This window comes from Triplophysa dalaica, chromosome 9 (genome assembly GCF_015846415.1).
Source record: "Triplophysa dalaica isolate WHDGS20190420 chromosome 9, ASM1584641v1, whole genome shotgun sequence".
Classification (NCBI taxonomy): Eukaryota; Metazoa; Chordata; class Actinopteri; order Cypriniformes; family Nemacheilidae; genus Triplophysa; species Triplophysa dalaica.
This window is the reverse complement of record NC_079550.1, coordinates 1,515,619-1,532,892: the sequence shown is the minus strand read 5'-3', so window position 1 is coordinate 1,532,892 and position 17,274 is coordinate 1,515,619. Positions and strand designations below refer to the sequence as shown.

Genomic DNA, 17,274 nt, shown 5'->3' with positions numbered 1-17,274 from the left:
CTCACAATGCTGCTCATAACAGCAACGAGTTCATTTTGAATTTCATGGCTTGTGTAAGTGGCATTTTTTTGGAATTGTTTTCACAATTTCAGACAACTGGGGTCCTTCCTGATGCTGAATTCCAGTAATGACATGAACAGTCCACTCCCACCTTCATCCATATGATCAAAGGCCTCAATTTTACCCCTCAAGGGTAATTGGTTGGACACCAGAAACTCCACAACATCAATAAGAGAAGACATGTAGTATCGATTTCTCTGTATTTGTTCTGCATAGAGTAGCGTCGAGATTTCTTTACCTTTATCAATTCGGCTTACTTTTCTTTCCACATACTATAACAAGTCAAATGTTCTTTGGACATTTCATGTCTGCTGAATCCTTTATTTGTTTCCGCAGCGTGTTTCCAGTCATGGAAGCCTTTGGTTGTAAAAGCTGGGTCAAGCCTAGTCCCGCTCTGCGGCTGCCCGATCTTGATCTGCCTAGCACTTCCAGCGCTAAATTTTTTGCAGGGGTGGCAGAAGGCCGCATCTGCTTTAGCCGAATACTCGAGCCAATCTCTTTTCTGAAACCACGCGTGTAAAAATGATCTGTTTCTGGTGCCAAATAAGCGTGTGGGATACGAATTCAGTCTTATTTGCAAAGGCTCATCTTTTCCCAAATCATCTGGGCAAGTATCATCATCATGACTGGAAGCAGTCACGCTAGCTCGCCTACCGTCACTCGGATGGGCCTCTGTCACTGGCCTGTCGACATCACTGGTGGTGCTAGTGCTAGGCATGACAGTTTTCACTGATGTCGTCGAGGTGGTGGTAAACCATTTCCTTAAATCCATGATTGCTTGAATGATCAAGCGCGTTAGGTGTTTTAGACAAATACAGATTATTGTGATTGAATAAAGAGTAGAAGTTGATTGAAAAAAGAATACTTAACGTAATGGCGTATACAGTCATATTTCAACCAATTACATACAAGCTGCTAGTGACGTAATTTAGTTAATCGCCTGTCGCGAGTTTTTCATGCAAAGTTGCAAAGCTGATTTGATTCTAGTAAAACTAAATTAATTTACAAAATATATATATATATATATATATATTTTAAATATATATAATTATATGTCAGGAATAAGATGGCACAGCCACAGTGGAACCGTAACCGTGCCTTCTGCTGAGTCTCAACGGCTGAAATCGCACTCCGAGGCAGGGTGGGGGCCCCCCCCTGGGGGCCCCCCCGTGTCGCTAACCCTGCCTGTAGGCAAGCATTAGTGACTTGAATCTGATACGGGCTGCAACCGGTAGTCAGTGAAGAGAGATGAAAAGGGGAGTCACGTGAGCCCTTTTGGGCTGTTGGAAGACGAGGCGTGCTGCTGCATTCTGAACCAGCTGAAGTGGTTTGATAGCCTTTGCAGGAAGACCAGCAAGGAGAGAATTGCAGTAGTCCAACCTTGAGATTACCAGGGCCTGGACAAGGAGTTGTGCCGCATGCTCCGTGAGATAGGGTCTGATCTTTCTAATGTTAAATAAGGCATATCGGCATGACCGTGTTGTCTTTGTAATGTGATCATTGAAGGACAGCTGTTCATCAAATATGACTCCGAGGTTCCTGGCTGTTTTAAGAATGGGTGATTGTGGTATTGCCAAGATGGATATTGAAATCATGTTGGACCGTAGGGTGTGGAAAACACGAGTGGTTCGGTCTTGGCAGGGTTAAGCTGGAGGGGATGGTCTTTCATCCAAGCTGAGATGTCCTCGAGGCAGGCTGTAATGCGAGCTGCTACAATGGTATCGTCTGGCTGAAACGAAATGTAGATCTGGGTGTCGTCGGCATAACACTGATATGAGAATCCATGTTTCCCCTTTGATGGGTCCCAGTGATGTCGTGTAGATGGAAAAAAGCAGCGGTCCAAGCAACGACCCCTGAGGGACCCCAGTGATCATGTGGTGAGCCGTGGACAGCGAGCCCCTCCATGACACCTGAAGGATCTGTCGGAGAGGTAGGATTTGAACCAGCGGAGGGTAGAGCCTGTGATTTCTAGTGATGACAGGGTTGCTAGCAGTATCTGGTGATTGACAGTGTCAAACGCTGCAGATAGGTCAGGACCGAGGATTTAGAGTCCGCCTTGGCTAGCCGCAGTGCTTCTGTGACCGATAGCAGTGCCGTCTCAGTGGAGTGGTTTGTTTTGAAGCCAGACTGCTTGTCATCCAGTAGTTTATTCTGGAACAGGTAGGAAGACACCTGGTTGATAGCTGCCCTTTCAAGTGTTTTTGCTATAAATGGGAGGAGAGAGACAGGTCTGTAACTGTCGGGAGTAAAAGGGTCCAATGTTGGTTTCTTCAGTAGGGGCGTGACCTGGGCCTGTTTGAATGTGGATGGAAAAGTGCCGGTGAGCAGGGAGGTGTTGATGATGTGTGTGAGTGCAGGTGTGAGCGAACTGGATATGTCCTGAAGGAGATCGGAGGGGATAGGGTCAAGGGGACAGGTGGTGGGGTGGCTGGAGAGAAGCCTGGTGACTTCAGTGTCCTTAAGTGGGGTGAAAGAGGAGAGTTTGATGGTTGAAGTGTGGGAGGTGTTTCCCAAGGTCTGAGGTACCGAGAATTGTTTGCTGATGGATGATGTTTTGTCAGTGAAAAGTACAGCGAAGTCTTCCGCAGTCAATGATGAAGTGGGCGGGGGAGGATTGGGGCAAAGAAGAGAGCTAAATGTTTTGAAAAGCTGTCGAGTGTTAGATGCATTGCTCACCTTGGTGGTATAGAAAGACATTTTTGCTGTGGTAACACTAGCAGAGAAAGAGGAGAGTAGTGACTGGTAGTCCCCTAGGTCCGCAGGGTTCTTGGTCTTGCACCATTTCCTTTCAGCAGCCCTGAGTGTACTACGTTGTTCACGGATGATGTCAGACAGCCAGGGGCAGCGGGGAGTGGCACGAGCCGGTCTGGAGGACAGAGGACAAAGGTTATCTAGACAGGATGTAAGTGTTGAGCATAAGGTGTCTGTGGCAGAGTCAGCATCTAGAGAAGCAAAGTTGGAGGGAAGAGAGGATGTCACTCTAGCAGAGAGTGTGCTAGGGGAGAGAGAGCAAAGGTTACGTCTAAAGTGAATGGGTGGTGATGTTGGTGTAGTCTATGTAGGAAGGAGCATGTTGAAAGTGATGAAGAAGTGGTCCGAGATGTGAAGAGGTGTGACTTGAATGTTATCTGTGGTGCAGTTACGGATGTAGATGAGATCCAGCTGGTTTCCAGATCTGTGAGTACTGGCTGTGACGAGGCGCGTGAGGTCGAACGAGGCGGTGAGGGTGTGGAAGTCAGCAGCATAGGGTTTCTCCAGGTGGATGTTGAAGTCCCCAAGGACTACAAGAGGAACGCTATCTTCCGGAAATGATGAGAGCAGCACATCTTACTCTTCAATGAAGTCGTGAAGAGGACCTGGGGGACGGTAAACTACAACAATGCTGAGCTGAGTGGGAAAAGTTATATTAACAGCATGGTATTCAAATGAATAGTTGTTGCATAGGGAAGATAGTGTGGAATATTTCCAATCATTGGTGATAAGCAAACGTGTGCCTCCTCTTCTTCCAGTTTGGCGGGGAGTGTGAGAGAAGGAGTAGTTGGTGGAGAGAGCAGCAGGTGTGGCTGAGTCTTCAGGACGAATCCAAGTCTCAGTAAGAGCAAGAATGTGAATCTTAGACTGGCTGGCAAACGCATGGATGAAGTCAGTCTTGTTCACAGCTGACTGGCAGTTCCAGAGACCCATAGATAGAGACAGAGGTGTAAAAGGGGAGATGTGAATGGGACGCGCTTGAGAGTGTGTGCGTCGTGCCTTGCGTCTTGGGTGAGAATGCGGTCTACGGTAGAATACAGGAATAAACTCGAAACACATGTTAGTAGACAATTAAATGAAAGCAAAGGTATGTTAGATATACTGATGTGCCTTGCCGGTGTCTTTGCTCGGTGGAGACGCGCAGGTAGAGTCGCAGGTCTTTACACTCTTCGGTCTTCACACGAGGAGGCTGAACACGAGGGCTGACGCTACCGCAGACGCTTACCGCGACAGCGCAGAGGCACTGCTTAAGTATATGTTGAGATTAGCGCGAACAGAATACAGCTGGAACACGCCTTCTCGATTAGCAAAACAAAGTCTGTACGACTTGAATGGGCCACGGATCATACAGCGATCAACTAGCTTTTAAGTGCAAACTTGTAATGTCGAGTCGTAACGAGCGGCTAACGCCAAATTGAATTCAGTACAAATGAAAGAAAAAACGCTAACAACTTAGCACTCAGTCAACAAATCATTAAATAAACGAGCTCAAATAATCTTAACTAACCACAGGCAACAGTCCAGTTAAACAGTTTAAACAAAGTAACGGGGTAAATAGCAGAGTCACTCACTACAGCAGACTTGTGATGACTTGTTCGCTTCTCCATCAATTATAAAGAGTGAAATGTAGATTCAAAAATACCAGAGGAGTTAAGAGCATTAACAATCCTACAATTAGTACTGTTCAGAAAACGTGTAGACTTAGTTTTGATTGCTCTAAGGCGACCTGAAGGAAGAGGCTAAAAGAGTTGACTGGCTGGATGTAAGGGATCTTTCAAAACCTTTTTTCTGCATACAGACAATCAGTATTTTACTAACGCCCAGGGGGACAATACACAGTTGCCAATGTAAAAAACAGCAATGGTTGACAATTATGTTCAACGCAAGCTCTTCAGATGATATAAATATATGCTCTGTTCTCTGAGTTCCAATAAGAACGTCTCTAAAGATTGTTGCGACACCACCACCTTGACAAACCGGACGTGGCTCAAATAAAAGTAGCTTGGTGGAGTAGACTCATTTAGAGCAAAAAATTAATTTGGTCGGAATCTGGAAGGGCGGATGTTTGAGGAGAAATGGAAAGAGAACTATTTCTTTTGGGGAGAACAGTCTGAGGATACAGTAAAAAGTTAATGGTTGAATAGTCAGTAGCATAATCTTTAATAAATAATTAAAATATACTTACAGGCTGTGAGTCATAAGTGGCATACTGGATTTGCCCCACTTTTAGAAACGGATCTGAGGTAGCACTCTTTTGGACCAGTGTTGTTAATTAAACGTAACCACTGATTTCTTACGTAGCCTCGCTTGGAAGACCCAACAAAGCAGGTTTTATTTTACAATAAAAGACATTTGTCAATAAAAGACACTGTTTTTAAATGGGGTGTTTTACGCAAGTGGGCATAAGCCTCTGCTGTTAAAGAGAACATACCCTTTGGTTTGAGACTTTAGCTTTTTGCAATTTCACGTGTCTGATATATATGCATGAACAACTTGTAAAACAACAAAGAAACAGGAAAACATGAAATTGCTCCATTTGACCCCTTTAAATGCAAAATGGTGATTCGGCCCGGACATTGTCACATTTCTTCCCATCTGGCCCTCACCCTAAAATGAGTTTGACACACCTAGTGTAGACAAACTAGACAATCTGCAGAAACACTCCTTATCCAATTTAAATGCACAGGAAGCTCATCAGGGGCCCATTTCAGAAAGCATGGTAAGTCAACCCCAGAAAACGGAATACTCAGGGTTTTTGGTATCAGAACACGAGGTATGTAAAACCCGCGACCGCGGGGTAAGTCCAGCCCATTTCAGAAATCGAGGTAACTTATACTCCGAGTGAGTAACCAGAGTAACATACTCTGTGAACCTAACCTGGTCAGGAGCAGGTTTTATTCCGCAAACCCAGGGTTTGTTACAATCTCCTCCCCTTTTCGAAGCGCGAGCGGTGTTGAAATTGCATACGCCATTTGTTCATTGATTCGTGTTCCTAATTGCGCTCTATTTAGTCACACAGACCTTAAAATGGCATGTCCGTTTATTCAGGAACCCGTAGATGAGGAAGCTGCATTAATTTGCAAAGAGTTACATTTATGACGGTAGAGAATTGTGAGGCACAATTTGGACATTTTATCTTAACTTTTAAGGCCAGTTTAATTAGTATATTTAACATTTCCCAATCAGGCATCATACTAGAAAGAGTTTTTTATCTCTTTAAACTTCCCTGAATGAATGATGCTATTGTATTTCAGATTCAGCTGCTGCCTAGATCTTTTTATTGCAGAAGGATTGCACCTACATGTGAGAGAGAGAGAGAGAGAGTTACATATAATTCCCATTTTCACAGTTTCAACAAAATAAATATAAAAGTGATTGACATATAAACTTGCGTATTAACACGTGAAGCAATTTTCTCCGACGCCAACTCTCTTTCTTTTGCTGCTGCGACTGTGTTGCTCTTTTTTCTAAATATGTGCTCATATTCACCGTACGCTTGTAACAGTACCTCCAATTCGATTAGCGAGAAATAAACAGAGCACTTTTTGTCACGTGCCATTGCCATGCCATGTTAAAGTTATTACAAAGTTGTGTTTCAAGTTTTAACATTAAATCTTGTATATGTTAATAAATGGGGCATAAATGAGGAAAGAATAAGAATTTTCCGAAAAAAGACACAAGAAACAAAAGAGACGCACTGAAAATCATTATATAGTTAAATTTTCTCATGAAGTTTTTTATCAATATCCAATACGAATAAATAAAGGATGTTTAAAGTAACGTGTGTTACGAAATTGATTCCCCCAAAGTCTTTAAATCCCCACATGTTATACATGTAGTTGCCCTAGATGTAATGAAGAAATTTAGGCTCTGTAACATCATATTTCTTAAGCTAGATGTGGATCAGCTGATGTGAGCTTGACTCACGGGACATCCTTTAAAATTTATTGAATCAAGTTTTTAAACTAAATGGGTTGAAGCAAATTGAAGCACCGCTGTGGATTAGGGGAGAGCAGGGCACAGCAGATTAAATACCAATGTGATTCAAAACCAATACCATCTACCTCACACTCACTTGCTCATAAGTGTAACATTTACCATTCAAACTAAGATGTCTGGTCTTTCAATACATAGCTGTTAGTGTCCACAGAGAAATGTGTGGTGAATCAGAGAGACCCTGGAGAAAACTACCATGGGATGACATGATCAACTGAAAAACAATACCTGTCCCACATACAGCAATGTTTTGAGTGATAAAAAGCCCACAAAAGGCCCTGCTTAGACCATTGAGAGAAGGTGGGGCTTATCTTGCCTTTATAGTCAAGACCATTGAGAGTGAGATGAATGCTGGGGCATCTTGGTGAAAGACTACAATCAACAGACATCGACAGGAATGAGGGGTGAGACCAATTTAGCTGTACATCCACTTGTATGCTTTGACATTTGAATGCGTAGATTTGTTTCGAACTTTATTCTTCATATTTCAGCCCTTGTGATGTTGAGCCTCCTGGGTTGTGCGTTGGCACAGGACAGGACGTTTTCATGGAATGGTCGTGGAGAACCTAGTCAGAATGATACAAACGAGAACGGTGACTTAAAATGCCTTCACCTTTTTTGTTTGGTAGTTTTTGTTGTTGTGATCACAAAAGAGAGGGATTGCTTTACACTTGGTCTTTACAGTGTGTCTGACTGATGAGGCCTCCTGTGGGTGCTGTCTGATGCAGCAGATGATGTGGAGGATGGAGACGTTCTTCAACATGAGTCTAAATGAGCTGCAGAGGGGCCTGGAGAGAGCTCAAGGCGTTTTAAACAATATTCGTTGTAAGTGTAATGCAGTTTTCTAACTACTTTAATTATGGTTTAGCAAAAATAGTTAACAATGCTCTTTTATCATGTACATACGATCATGTTATTCCGAAAACACAATAGAAGAAAATTTGAAGAACCAAACAACACTGGATCCCATTGTCCGTGTAGTATGGACACAGAGACATTCTTTCATGTCTTATAGAAGAAAGAGTCATATACATGTTTTGAAAGGTGAATAAAAACTGACAAAATATTGTTTTTGAGTGAACTATTTTCACTTTATAAGAAAAAACGATGAGTCGTTTTTCGACCTTAAAATAATGTCTCTAAAATTATTTCAGTGGTAGAACCACTCACCTTGATAAATTCCACTGCCACTGTTTCCTGAGCAGCCTCATAGCGGCTACAAACACACTCTGTAAGTTCTGTGTTCGGGTCGGTACACACAGCCCTGCCAATCCCCAACCACATGGTTTCCAAACGACGTTTCTGCATTCAGCGGTTTCATCAGCTTAGTAAACAAATTCACATGTACTGCGCTGATTCCGGGGAAGCTTATACAGCGACATTATTAACAACACTGGTAACAGACAATTGCACTTATCAACCCCATAGGGGAACCTGTAAACAAATGTTCTATAGTGTTGCTTTAAGTATTAAACCTATACTTCTTAAGGCTTACAGACTGGCGTCACGGTTTTGGATTTCTCTTCCCTTTCTAATATAGCTACAGCTATTGCATTACAAAAACAGTGTATGTACTGATTCACTGTGTTGTCCCAGAAATAACACAGAGATGCGTTCACTTGAGTGTCAAACACAACAGTTTAAACAGTGTTGTGTTCTTTTTTCTCTTCTTTTTTCTCCAGAAAGTTTCAGTCTGGTTTCGCATTTTTTTATGTTCAAATTTGAGTTATTTTCCCTTTTTGCTTGCACAGCCAGCCGCAGCGCCTTCTCCGTGGCCCTCACCGACGAACGCCTCTGCGTGGGACCGTATCGAGAAGAAGCCATAGTGAAGTATGGGAGTGTATTCATTAACGTGGGAGATGGCTTCAGCACCAGCACTGGCACCTTTGTCGCTCCACGTTCCGGTGTCTACAACCTGGCACTCACCGTGTACAGTGATGCCGGTGCCCCCGGTGCCAGACTCGCCGCCTGTGCACGACTCCGGCTGAATGGACGCACACTAGCAGCACTGAGTGAAAACAACCGTCAAGATCAAGAGGATAGTGTTAGCGCTGTGCTAGCAGTGCAGCTGCGTGCAGGGGACGCAGTGGATGTTGCTCTGCCAGCCGGTTGCTTCTTGTGTGATGACAACAACCATTACAATACTTTCACTGGCTTCCTGCTCTATGCAACTGATTAAAAGAGAAACAACCAATGTTGGATTTAGTATTCAGTATGTTATGTGTGTTGCATTGAAAAGTACACAATGTAGCCCTAAGGAGCTAGTGCAACAATAAAAACTTTAAGCTTTAATTTGCTATTTCTTGTCACATGACTTGCAAGTTTGCACAGTATACTGCGATTGTAAGCTTCATTTGAGATTCTTTCTTTCTTTCCACACCACTCTGCATTGGTCAAACTTACACAAGTCCTTTTTGAAAGCTACAGCCATTGTTTCTATTTAAAGGAACTTCCAAAGTACTATTTTAATTATTTAATAAACATTTTGATTCTGATTCTCTCTGGATTCTTGTCTTCATTATCCAACCTCCACAGTGATAGTTGATCAATTTGAATTTTTGCTTAAGTAGACACCTTTCCTTTAATTTAATATTAATTGGAAAAAATTGACGTTGATTAGACCAGTTCTTTTCAGAATAATCTAATATTTCTTCCAACTATTACATTCAAACTCTTTTTGTTATATGCAATTTATAAACCTACCCCATGGTTCTAATTCTTCACTCAGAAATGGAATCAGGAATCATTATGGCTTTTTAATGTTTACATAGTTTGACACATGCTTAAATTAAACTTTTTTAAGTAGATTTACAAAAAAATTAAATTAATTAAAATTAATCTATAACTCACAAGTTCAAATTGTCATTTGTAAATTTAATCAAAGATATTATCAAGATGTTTGACGTCAATTACAATGAAAGGGGATGGAATGCAACGGTCAATATGACCACTCTGGCGAAGGAAGTCCCGCCCGCCTTCCTGTAAAAACAGCCAATTGTCAATTGACAAAGACGGATGATTGTCTAGGGCGGGGTTCATTGCTTGTAGCCGAAGCAACCTCGGAAAAGGTGATTTGTGCCGCAATTTAAGCTATCAATTTAATTGAAGTTAAAACACCTTAAGGGTTTGCTTTTCTTCAATTTCCTTGTACTCGTACAATGACAATGAAGATATTCATTCATTCATTCAATTTAAGCATATAAAGCAAATGTTATGGTAAAGTTCATGTAAGTTTTAAACACTGTTCCTAAATATGAGGTTTAATTGGATTTTTGATGGCGATTGTACAAATATCAGCAATCCCAATTCACGTGTTGCTTGTATCACGTAATAACTGCCCGGAGGCAAACATGGCCACCAAGAGGCACGAATTCCCTTAAGTAGTGAAGGTGACCTATTTGTCAGGTATGGAGACCCATACCCAAAATGTGACCTCTGCTTTTAACCCATCCAGTGAGTAGTGAACACATGCACAGCATGTACAGCTATCACTGCAGCGCCCGGGGAGCAAGTAGAGGTAAGGTGCCTCGCTCAAGGGCACCTCAGTCGTTACCCGCCGGCCCTGAGGATCACCGGCAACCTTCTGGTCACAAGTCCAACTCTCCAACCATTAGGCCACGATTGCCCCATGACATTTTTACCTCATCAGATATATACATAAAAATATACTGTATCTAAAGTATATTTAGCTTTTCTGTAAGACTCATATAACACGGGAGTCACAGGAATTCTTGACATTTTCACAGACTGTAATCTATTCATTCGTGTCCACTTATGTACACTAATCAATAGATTCCAAATTTTGGTCCAATATGTCACTGCCTTGAGACTGGGTTGAATAATACCATATGGCACTATATACAATGCCTTTGGTTTTCCTGTACAGCTGCTCTGATGCAATGCAAATTGTTAAAGCACTATAAAATAAATTGACTTCGATGTGAAATATGTTTATTTAAATTCATGTTTTTAAGTCTTGCTGTTTATTTTATTTCTTTACAAAGAAAACCTATTTAGAAATGGACAACTTTAGTGAGATAGATGTGAATAGATGTGAATAAAGTTTTTAAATTCTACAGAAAGACAGTGACACTACGGATGATTCTATTCAAAAGTCACTGACTGCAGCTGTAATGCGTCAGACGATAACAGGTCCTTACGGCGAAGCGTTTTTTTCACTATTTATTCATCATTGTATCCACGTTAGGATGCTCACCGGGGAGTCTGCTTATCTTAGATTAACTTCTGCAATTTCCATGAACATTGCTTTTATTAGTATGGTCCTTTCTGTTTGTACATTCAAGTTTCCTCTTCTGTGTTTTTTTTCATGTGAAGCTGCTTTGCAACAGCTTAAAAAGAGCTATATAGATACATTTGAATAGAAATCAAATCAAATCAAGTTTGGAATTATTTTCATTTTAAGTCACAACATTTGTGTTATTCTATAGTTTCCTTATACTTTGCTTTTAGGAGAATCACTTGTCACTATAATCATTTTAAGACGCTTCAGTTATTTTCTTTGTGGCTGACACAGTTTCATGAGTTTCATTTTACACAACATCAATGACTCTCTCATGTTCCTCTATTACCTTGCATTTAAAAAGAGTGATTCTTTGCAGTTTTATCACTCCAATCTGATTTAAAAGGCAGTGACACATGAGACTATGCAGCATCAATGAAAACGCCTTTTTCAATACCATCTTTTTCTGGGCTACACCAGTTTCTGAGAATTAGGAAACATTACCAAGTTCTCATAAAGCCCTGATTTGGCAGCACTCTTCACAGATTGAAATAACAGACAAGAAACAGAGAGCAACAGTCACTACAGCTGTTGTTATGATAGCATCACCTGTAGTCTGTTGGGGATTTGAAACAGACAACTATTGTGGGCCGCAGAAACAAGATAACCTTTTCATGTATCCACACCAATGGAACAAATTAAATTCTCATAGGGGACAAGAAGTATGTTGTCGCGTTCTGTTTTAATATCGCTATAATCAGATGCAGTAGAGCCTGCATGGGTCATTCTATAACCATCCCCACCCACTGCATAAGGCGACAGCAGCAGGAAAGGGTGCACAGTATACTGTCTATAGTGTACTGACGGTCTTTGACTCTCTCAACCTTTCTCTTCCTGAGCAGATATCTTCATCACGGTAAGTAATCAAAACAAAAATCATGTAAAACAGTGCTTAGCATCCTTTGAATTTCAAATACGCGGATTGTAGATGTGCAGAACACATATTTGTATTAAAAAATGTGCTGCATGTTTCGTCAGGGCTTACTTGTTCACTATTTCCTGACTGGTGTAATAGTTCTAAATACTGTATAGTGTTTGAAATAGTATATACTGTATATATATATATATATATTACCATGTTTTACCATGCACAATGCAAAAAAACATTGAGCAGTTTCATTCAATACTTTATGCCATTATTTATTTGTTTGTATGAAACCGGGGAACAAACTGGATATTGTGGCAAAAGATGAATAACTGCACTATTCAGGAATAGTTTAAGAAGTGTATCTTGCATCAATGGGAGTTAGTGACCCCAATTTTAAAAATCAAAATCCCCGAAATGTTCTAAATGTAAGGTGCCATGTTAATATTCACTGTGGTTTAACTGGGCATTTTTGGGTCCAGACACAAAGTACTCGTGTTCTATTTTTTTAAAACAGTTGTCTTCTGCATTGTGAGGATGAAGACTCTTACAGTAGCGCCTCTGTGTGTTTTGGTGATTCTCTGTCTGTGCTCGGGCTCAGAGGCGTCCAGCGCCCTCGATCTCCTGCGCGAAACTGCTGGTGAATCATTTTTTCTTTATTGTGTTGCTTCATTTATTCATCAGAATTTTGTTTAGATCATTTGTTCATGAAAATAAAGCTTTGCAGGCATATTTGTGCTGCTGCTATTTGTGTTTTGAAAATGCATCACAAAAATTGTAAAAGTCATAAAAAGGCACATTTTGAAAATTGTACGACAGTGAGTAGGGAGGGGAGACTTCCCTGTGGTGGATGGGACTGTGAATGTGCATTCAGGAGACAGCAGGGGTGCTGCTGTGCGGCGAAGCCCCTTTTTGACCTGGAGGAGGCCACATTCATGCGCATGGTCGGTTTGTGGGACGGACTTTCTCACCTTAACAACCAAATACAGGAAGTCACAGGTAGACATTACTATTGGTCACTCTTTGTTTGGCACTTTCAACCCCAATGACTTAATTTATAATTTGTATCTCTGTCCCACCCTAAAGCTGGATCAAGAATAGCATTCACTGCTACAATGCTGCCAAGGGCCGGGTGTCTCGGGCCCTTCACCAGCAACATGTCAATTTCTTACCAGTCCGTCTCACTCAATCAAGGCAGTGGATACAATCCCGCATTGGGTGAGCTGTGTTTCCAAATTTGACCCACCTCTGTTTCAAATGACCTTATGGCACACTTGATTCAACCAATCAACCAATAATTCATCCCGTTCCATAAAAAAAACATCTTTCGGATCTCACGTTTTTTTTCCTTGAAGACAATAATACAAATTCATGTTGCCACATGACTGGAAACAATAATGATGGCACCACGAGAATGAGTGAAAGTGTCTTCACTATCAAAGACAGCAGGAAAATCTACAATATACTTAATCAACTACAACATAATAAACTATTTGAGCTTTGAATGTTGTTGGGGGGAAAGCACAAGAGAACCATGGGCTTACCACAGTATAGGGCCATTCACACTAAGACGATAATGATCAGGGACGCACCGATATGTCAATTTCAGCCGATAAAGATAACTGGTAATTATTTAACATTTGAAGTTAATAAACAATATATTGGCTAATACACATTATCTAAAAATTAATATACATTTGCCTAAAACAAAAGGCAAAAAGTTGATAACTGCTTTTACTTTAAAACATTGATTGCAGAAAACAAGGCAAGTCGTTTTTTCATGTACCGAACCTACTCTACAATAGTTAAAGATTCTTTAGCATGTTCTGGTACAAAGTACTCCTAACCCTAATAAATAAATTATAGATGTTTTTCCAGTGCAACCCAGAAACGTGTTCACAACGGCCACATGTCTAACAGATCTCAAGACAGAAAGCATTCAGACAGCAGTCTGATTCAAACAATATGCTTTTGTTACTATAATCACACATTCATAAATATCTACATACTGTACCAACATCAACGATGTTTGGCTAATAGCAGTAAGTGAATGATAACAACTGAAAGCCCGTTCTTTACTGGATTTAAACTAAGAGAAGTCGGCACATGAGAGGCAATGATTTATAATTTATCTGCTACCTATAATGGTAAAAATTACCGTTTATCGGCCGATAGCAATTATGGACAATAATATATTGTGCATTCCTAATATTGATAGCGATCTTTTTGGTTACAAGAAATTCTTCAAAGATAAGAAAACAGAGTAATATCTAAGACACTTTATTCACACTTGGTGTAAATCAGAATTCCTTTTAGGGCCTCCTGGAGATTATGAAAGAGGACATCAGCAATAGCCGTTTGGCAGTTATTACTTATGAAAGTAATTCCAATGGTATTGCTCCTCTGTACCTTAATTGTTGTGGTTTTAGTGTAACTCTGATATTCTCTTGTATTAAAAACATGTCATTTTTAGAGTGGTTGTTATTCTAATCGTCAATATTGTGTATGGCCTTTAACCTTTACTATACTTTTACAATAGTAAAACCTATGTTAATTTTCCGACGAGATGGCTGACAATACTGGAATATGCTATGTTGCTATTAGATCGTTCCTTTTTCTGAGTGTGACACAATTTCTATCCCACTAAATGTAGTGTGAAATGTAAAGTGTGCTGTACATGGATGCAGGATCGGGACATCTGGGGATAGCTGTAGAACTTTTTTGACAAGACAAATTCTCATCCCTGCAGAATCAGCCTCTCACAAAAGTGCAAACACAGAGAGCTCAACCTCAGCTTGATTTTCACAGGTACATTCACAGCCCCGCACGCTGGTCTCTACTCTTTCTCCTTCACCGCTTATTCCAGAGTGGGCGATGCAGATCGGCTTTACCAGAAGGTGCAGCTGGTAATGAACGGCCAGGTGATCGCTTCGTCCTGGGAAGACAACCGCGAGGATTCGGAAGACAGCAGTACTCAGAGTGTGCTTCTCCAGCTCCGGCGTGGCTGTCAGGTTTATGTTGAGCTGCTCTCAGGCAGACAGCTGTGTGGAGACGCCCAGGGCAACAATGCTTTCAGTGGATACATGCTTTATCCCTCCACTGAGGTATAAGAACGAAATCCTTAACGCAAGAGTTTCTTAACATTGCATAAATCTGGAAAGTCTTTTTTTGAACTTAAACCAGTTCATATCAGTTTTGTCTCTATTGTGCTTTTCACACTTTTGCATTGTTGCAATACAGTTGAGGTCATGTAACAGAAGACACTTTTGCATTTGAATAGATATTCTTCAACTTTAGAAATGTGCAATTAAATCTGTACAAATGTGAACCTGGAAGTCTGTGTTTGAAACTTATTACAAAAAGTATTAAAACACAGCATAGGGCTTCATGAATAAATAAAGGTATATTCATCTTCTTGTCTCGTTTATATGCGGTCATGAGGCTGAAAAGCATTTGCCTTTTTTACGTAACTATGAAAACAACAATTACACTAAACAAGACAATGTGCAATGACCGATGCTCATTCAAACCCTTTTTATGTGAATATACAACTGCGTGTGCCCTGTCCACGTACTACGATACGTACAGTGATAAAAATAGACACAGAGATAAGAGACAGTTAGTAGCTAGTGGATTAGCTATATCCATTCATATGTAAGGAAACTGATTGCTCAAAATCATAGTAAATTACGTTTTAAAACCACTATGTACGAGTACTGTGAATGTAAATGCAGTCTTATTTATGAAATCCTTTATTAAAATGCTGGATTCTCTCAACTGGATAAGGAGACAAAGGCCCGTTTCATTTACAAGATTTAGCTTAAGCCAGGACAATGCCTTAGTTAATTTAGGCTAATAAAGTCGCTTTCATTAAAATGCAGTAGAAAAAAACATAACTGATGTGCATCTTGAAACAAAACAAAGGCACGAATATATTTTTAGATATGTCAGTTATTTTCAGTTAAGACAGCTCAAAATTCATTTCATCAGCAATGTCTGTGAAACCAGGTCTAAGTGTTGAAATTAAGCAGGCTGAAATATAAGAAGACTTATTATTTTTCAGTTATGTAAGCAATGTTGGCGTAATACTTTACAAGAAAGGAGTAAAGTAATGAAATAATGCTGCACGTTCCAAGGGAATTCACTGGATCTCTCAGAGCTGCCGCTCTGCGCAGATCTGATGCGATCCACATTTTCACAATTCTATGAATTCATTTAACCCCTTTGTGCTGTGTTCAAAACCCTACAACACTTGCTGAGCTTTCAGTAAAAATGACCCGGCTACCGAAGATAGCTTGTGATTAACTCAATATGCTGTATTATCCCCAAATATTGGATTAAATATTTTTTCAACCTGTTTTCAATATTTTGTAATAAAATTGCATAACGTGTGATTTATAAGCTCAACTTCAACTCTTTGCGCTTTTGAACAACAATAAAGATTGCTCGTCCAGTGCCATGACTGCTGACATTAGCTGCATTCATTATTTGCTATCCTCTCAGTGATCTCTGACCAAATAAGAAGCATGCAATGCGGGATTTTCTCAGATCACACATGAAGGCATCCATGATCGCTTAGCTGCAACAGAGATCTGCTTCTCCTGGCTGAGGTCGCTCGTTTTTTGCCCCATTATTTCCAGGCTCACACCTTTCTTACAAATCTGTACAAAACACACGTACAGTGCTGACTGACATTGATCACGGCGCTTGTTCTCAGATCAACTTGGGTATTACCAATTTACGTTTCCGTAAGTCATGCCACTCGGCAGCCATGTTTTCAATGCCTCTGGGCAGCTATTTACATCACAGCAAGTCCACAGTCCTATCTACTTAAATGTGGGAAGCTGGCAGAATTAAACAATATATTTCCAATCTATAATAAATAATTTAATAATTAATTAATTAAATTAATTAATTAATTTAATTAATAATTTAATTAAAAAACCATTATGACTTTGGCTTGCTAAACTTATCTACTTAACCTGCGCACAGGCTAGCAAGCACCCCACTCAAGCCCGGACTGTCCATCGGGAGAACCGAGGGGATTCCCGGTGGCCTGTCGACTGATTTGGCATGCTGCCAGCTATGGCGTTATTTTAATATCTAAGGTAACGATAAGGCGAGAGCGCCTTCATGCAATACGAGCGCGCGATTCTCTCTGCTCTCACGACGATTTCCTTTGCTCACGCACAAAACGGGATGCGCGCTCCCAATTATGCTCTCTTTTGAATGTTCTCTGCTGTCGCTCAGTGAGTGTGTGCGCACTCAATATGCCTGCCGTGCGTCCACGCATCCTTTGGTA

At 40.7% G+C, this 17,274-nt stretch overlaps 2 protein-coding genes across 2 annotated transcripts; both read left to right on the top strand.

Moving 5' to 3' along the window:
• The first annotated feature begins 1,638 nt into the window (after positions 1–1,638).
• On the top strand, positions 1,639–8,986 carry cbln20 (cerebellin 20). Its single transcript, XM_056756819.1, has 5 exons — positions 1,639–1,668; positions 3,570–3,652; positions 7,267–7,400; positions 7,492–7,632; positions 8,559–8,986. Exons 1-5 carry the CDS (start codon positions 1,639–1,641, stop codon positions 8,984–8,986), a joined length of 816 nt encoding a protein of 271 aa, XP_056612797.1.
• Positions 8,987–12,509: 3,523 nt separating this feature from the next.
• On the top strand, positions 12,510–15,082 carry cbln18 (cerebellin 18). The gene is made up of 4 exons (XM_056756818.1): positions 12,510–12,612; positions 12,792–12,971; positions 13,059–13,190; positions 14,781–15,082. The coding sequence occupies exons 1-4, from the start codon at positions 12,510–12,512 to the stop codon at positions 15,080–15,082; spliced, it is 717 nt and encodes a 238-aa protein (XP_056612796.1).
• Positions 15,083–17,274: the final 2,192 nt, after the last annotated feature.

Excerpts from the sequence above, each read along its gene's own strand:
- cbln18 (XM_056756818.1), top strand. The coding sequence starts at position 12,510 with ATGAAGACTCTTACAGTAGCGCCTCTGTGTGTTTTGGTGATTCTCTGT. Across the intron at positions 12,613-12,791 it reads TCTCCTGCGCGAAACTGCTG|TGAGTAGGGAGGGGAGACTT; the intron begins GTGAATCATTTT and ends ATTGTACGACAG. Across the intron at positions 13,191-14,780 it reads TGGATACAATCCCGCATTGG|GTACATTCACAGCCCCGCAC; the intron begins GTGAGCTGTGTT and ends TGATTTTCACAG.
- cbln20 (XM_056756819.1), top strand. The coding sequence starts at position 1,639 with ATGGATATTGAAATCATGTTGGACCGTAGG. Across the intron at positions 1,669-3,569 it reads AAATCATGTTGGACCGTAGG|TTTGGCGGGGAGTGTGAGAG; the intron begins GTGTGGAAAACA and ends CTCTTCTTCCAG. Across the intron at positions 7,633-8,558 it reads CGTTTTAAACAATATTCGTT|CCAGCCGCAGCGCCTTCTCC; the intron begins GTAAGTGTAATG and ends TTGCTTGCACAG.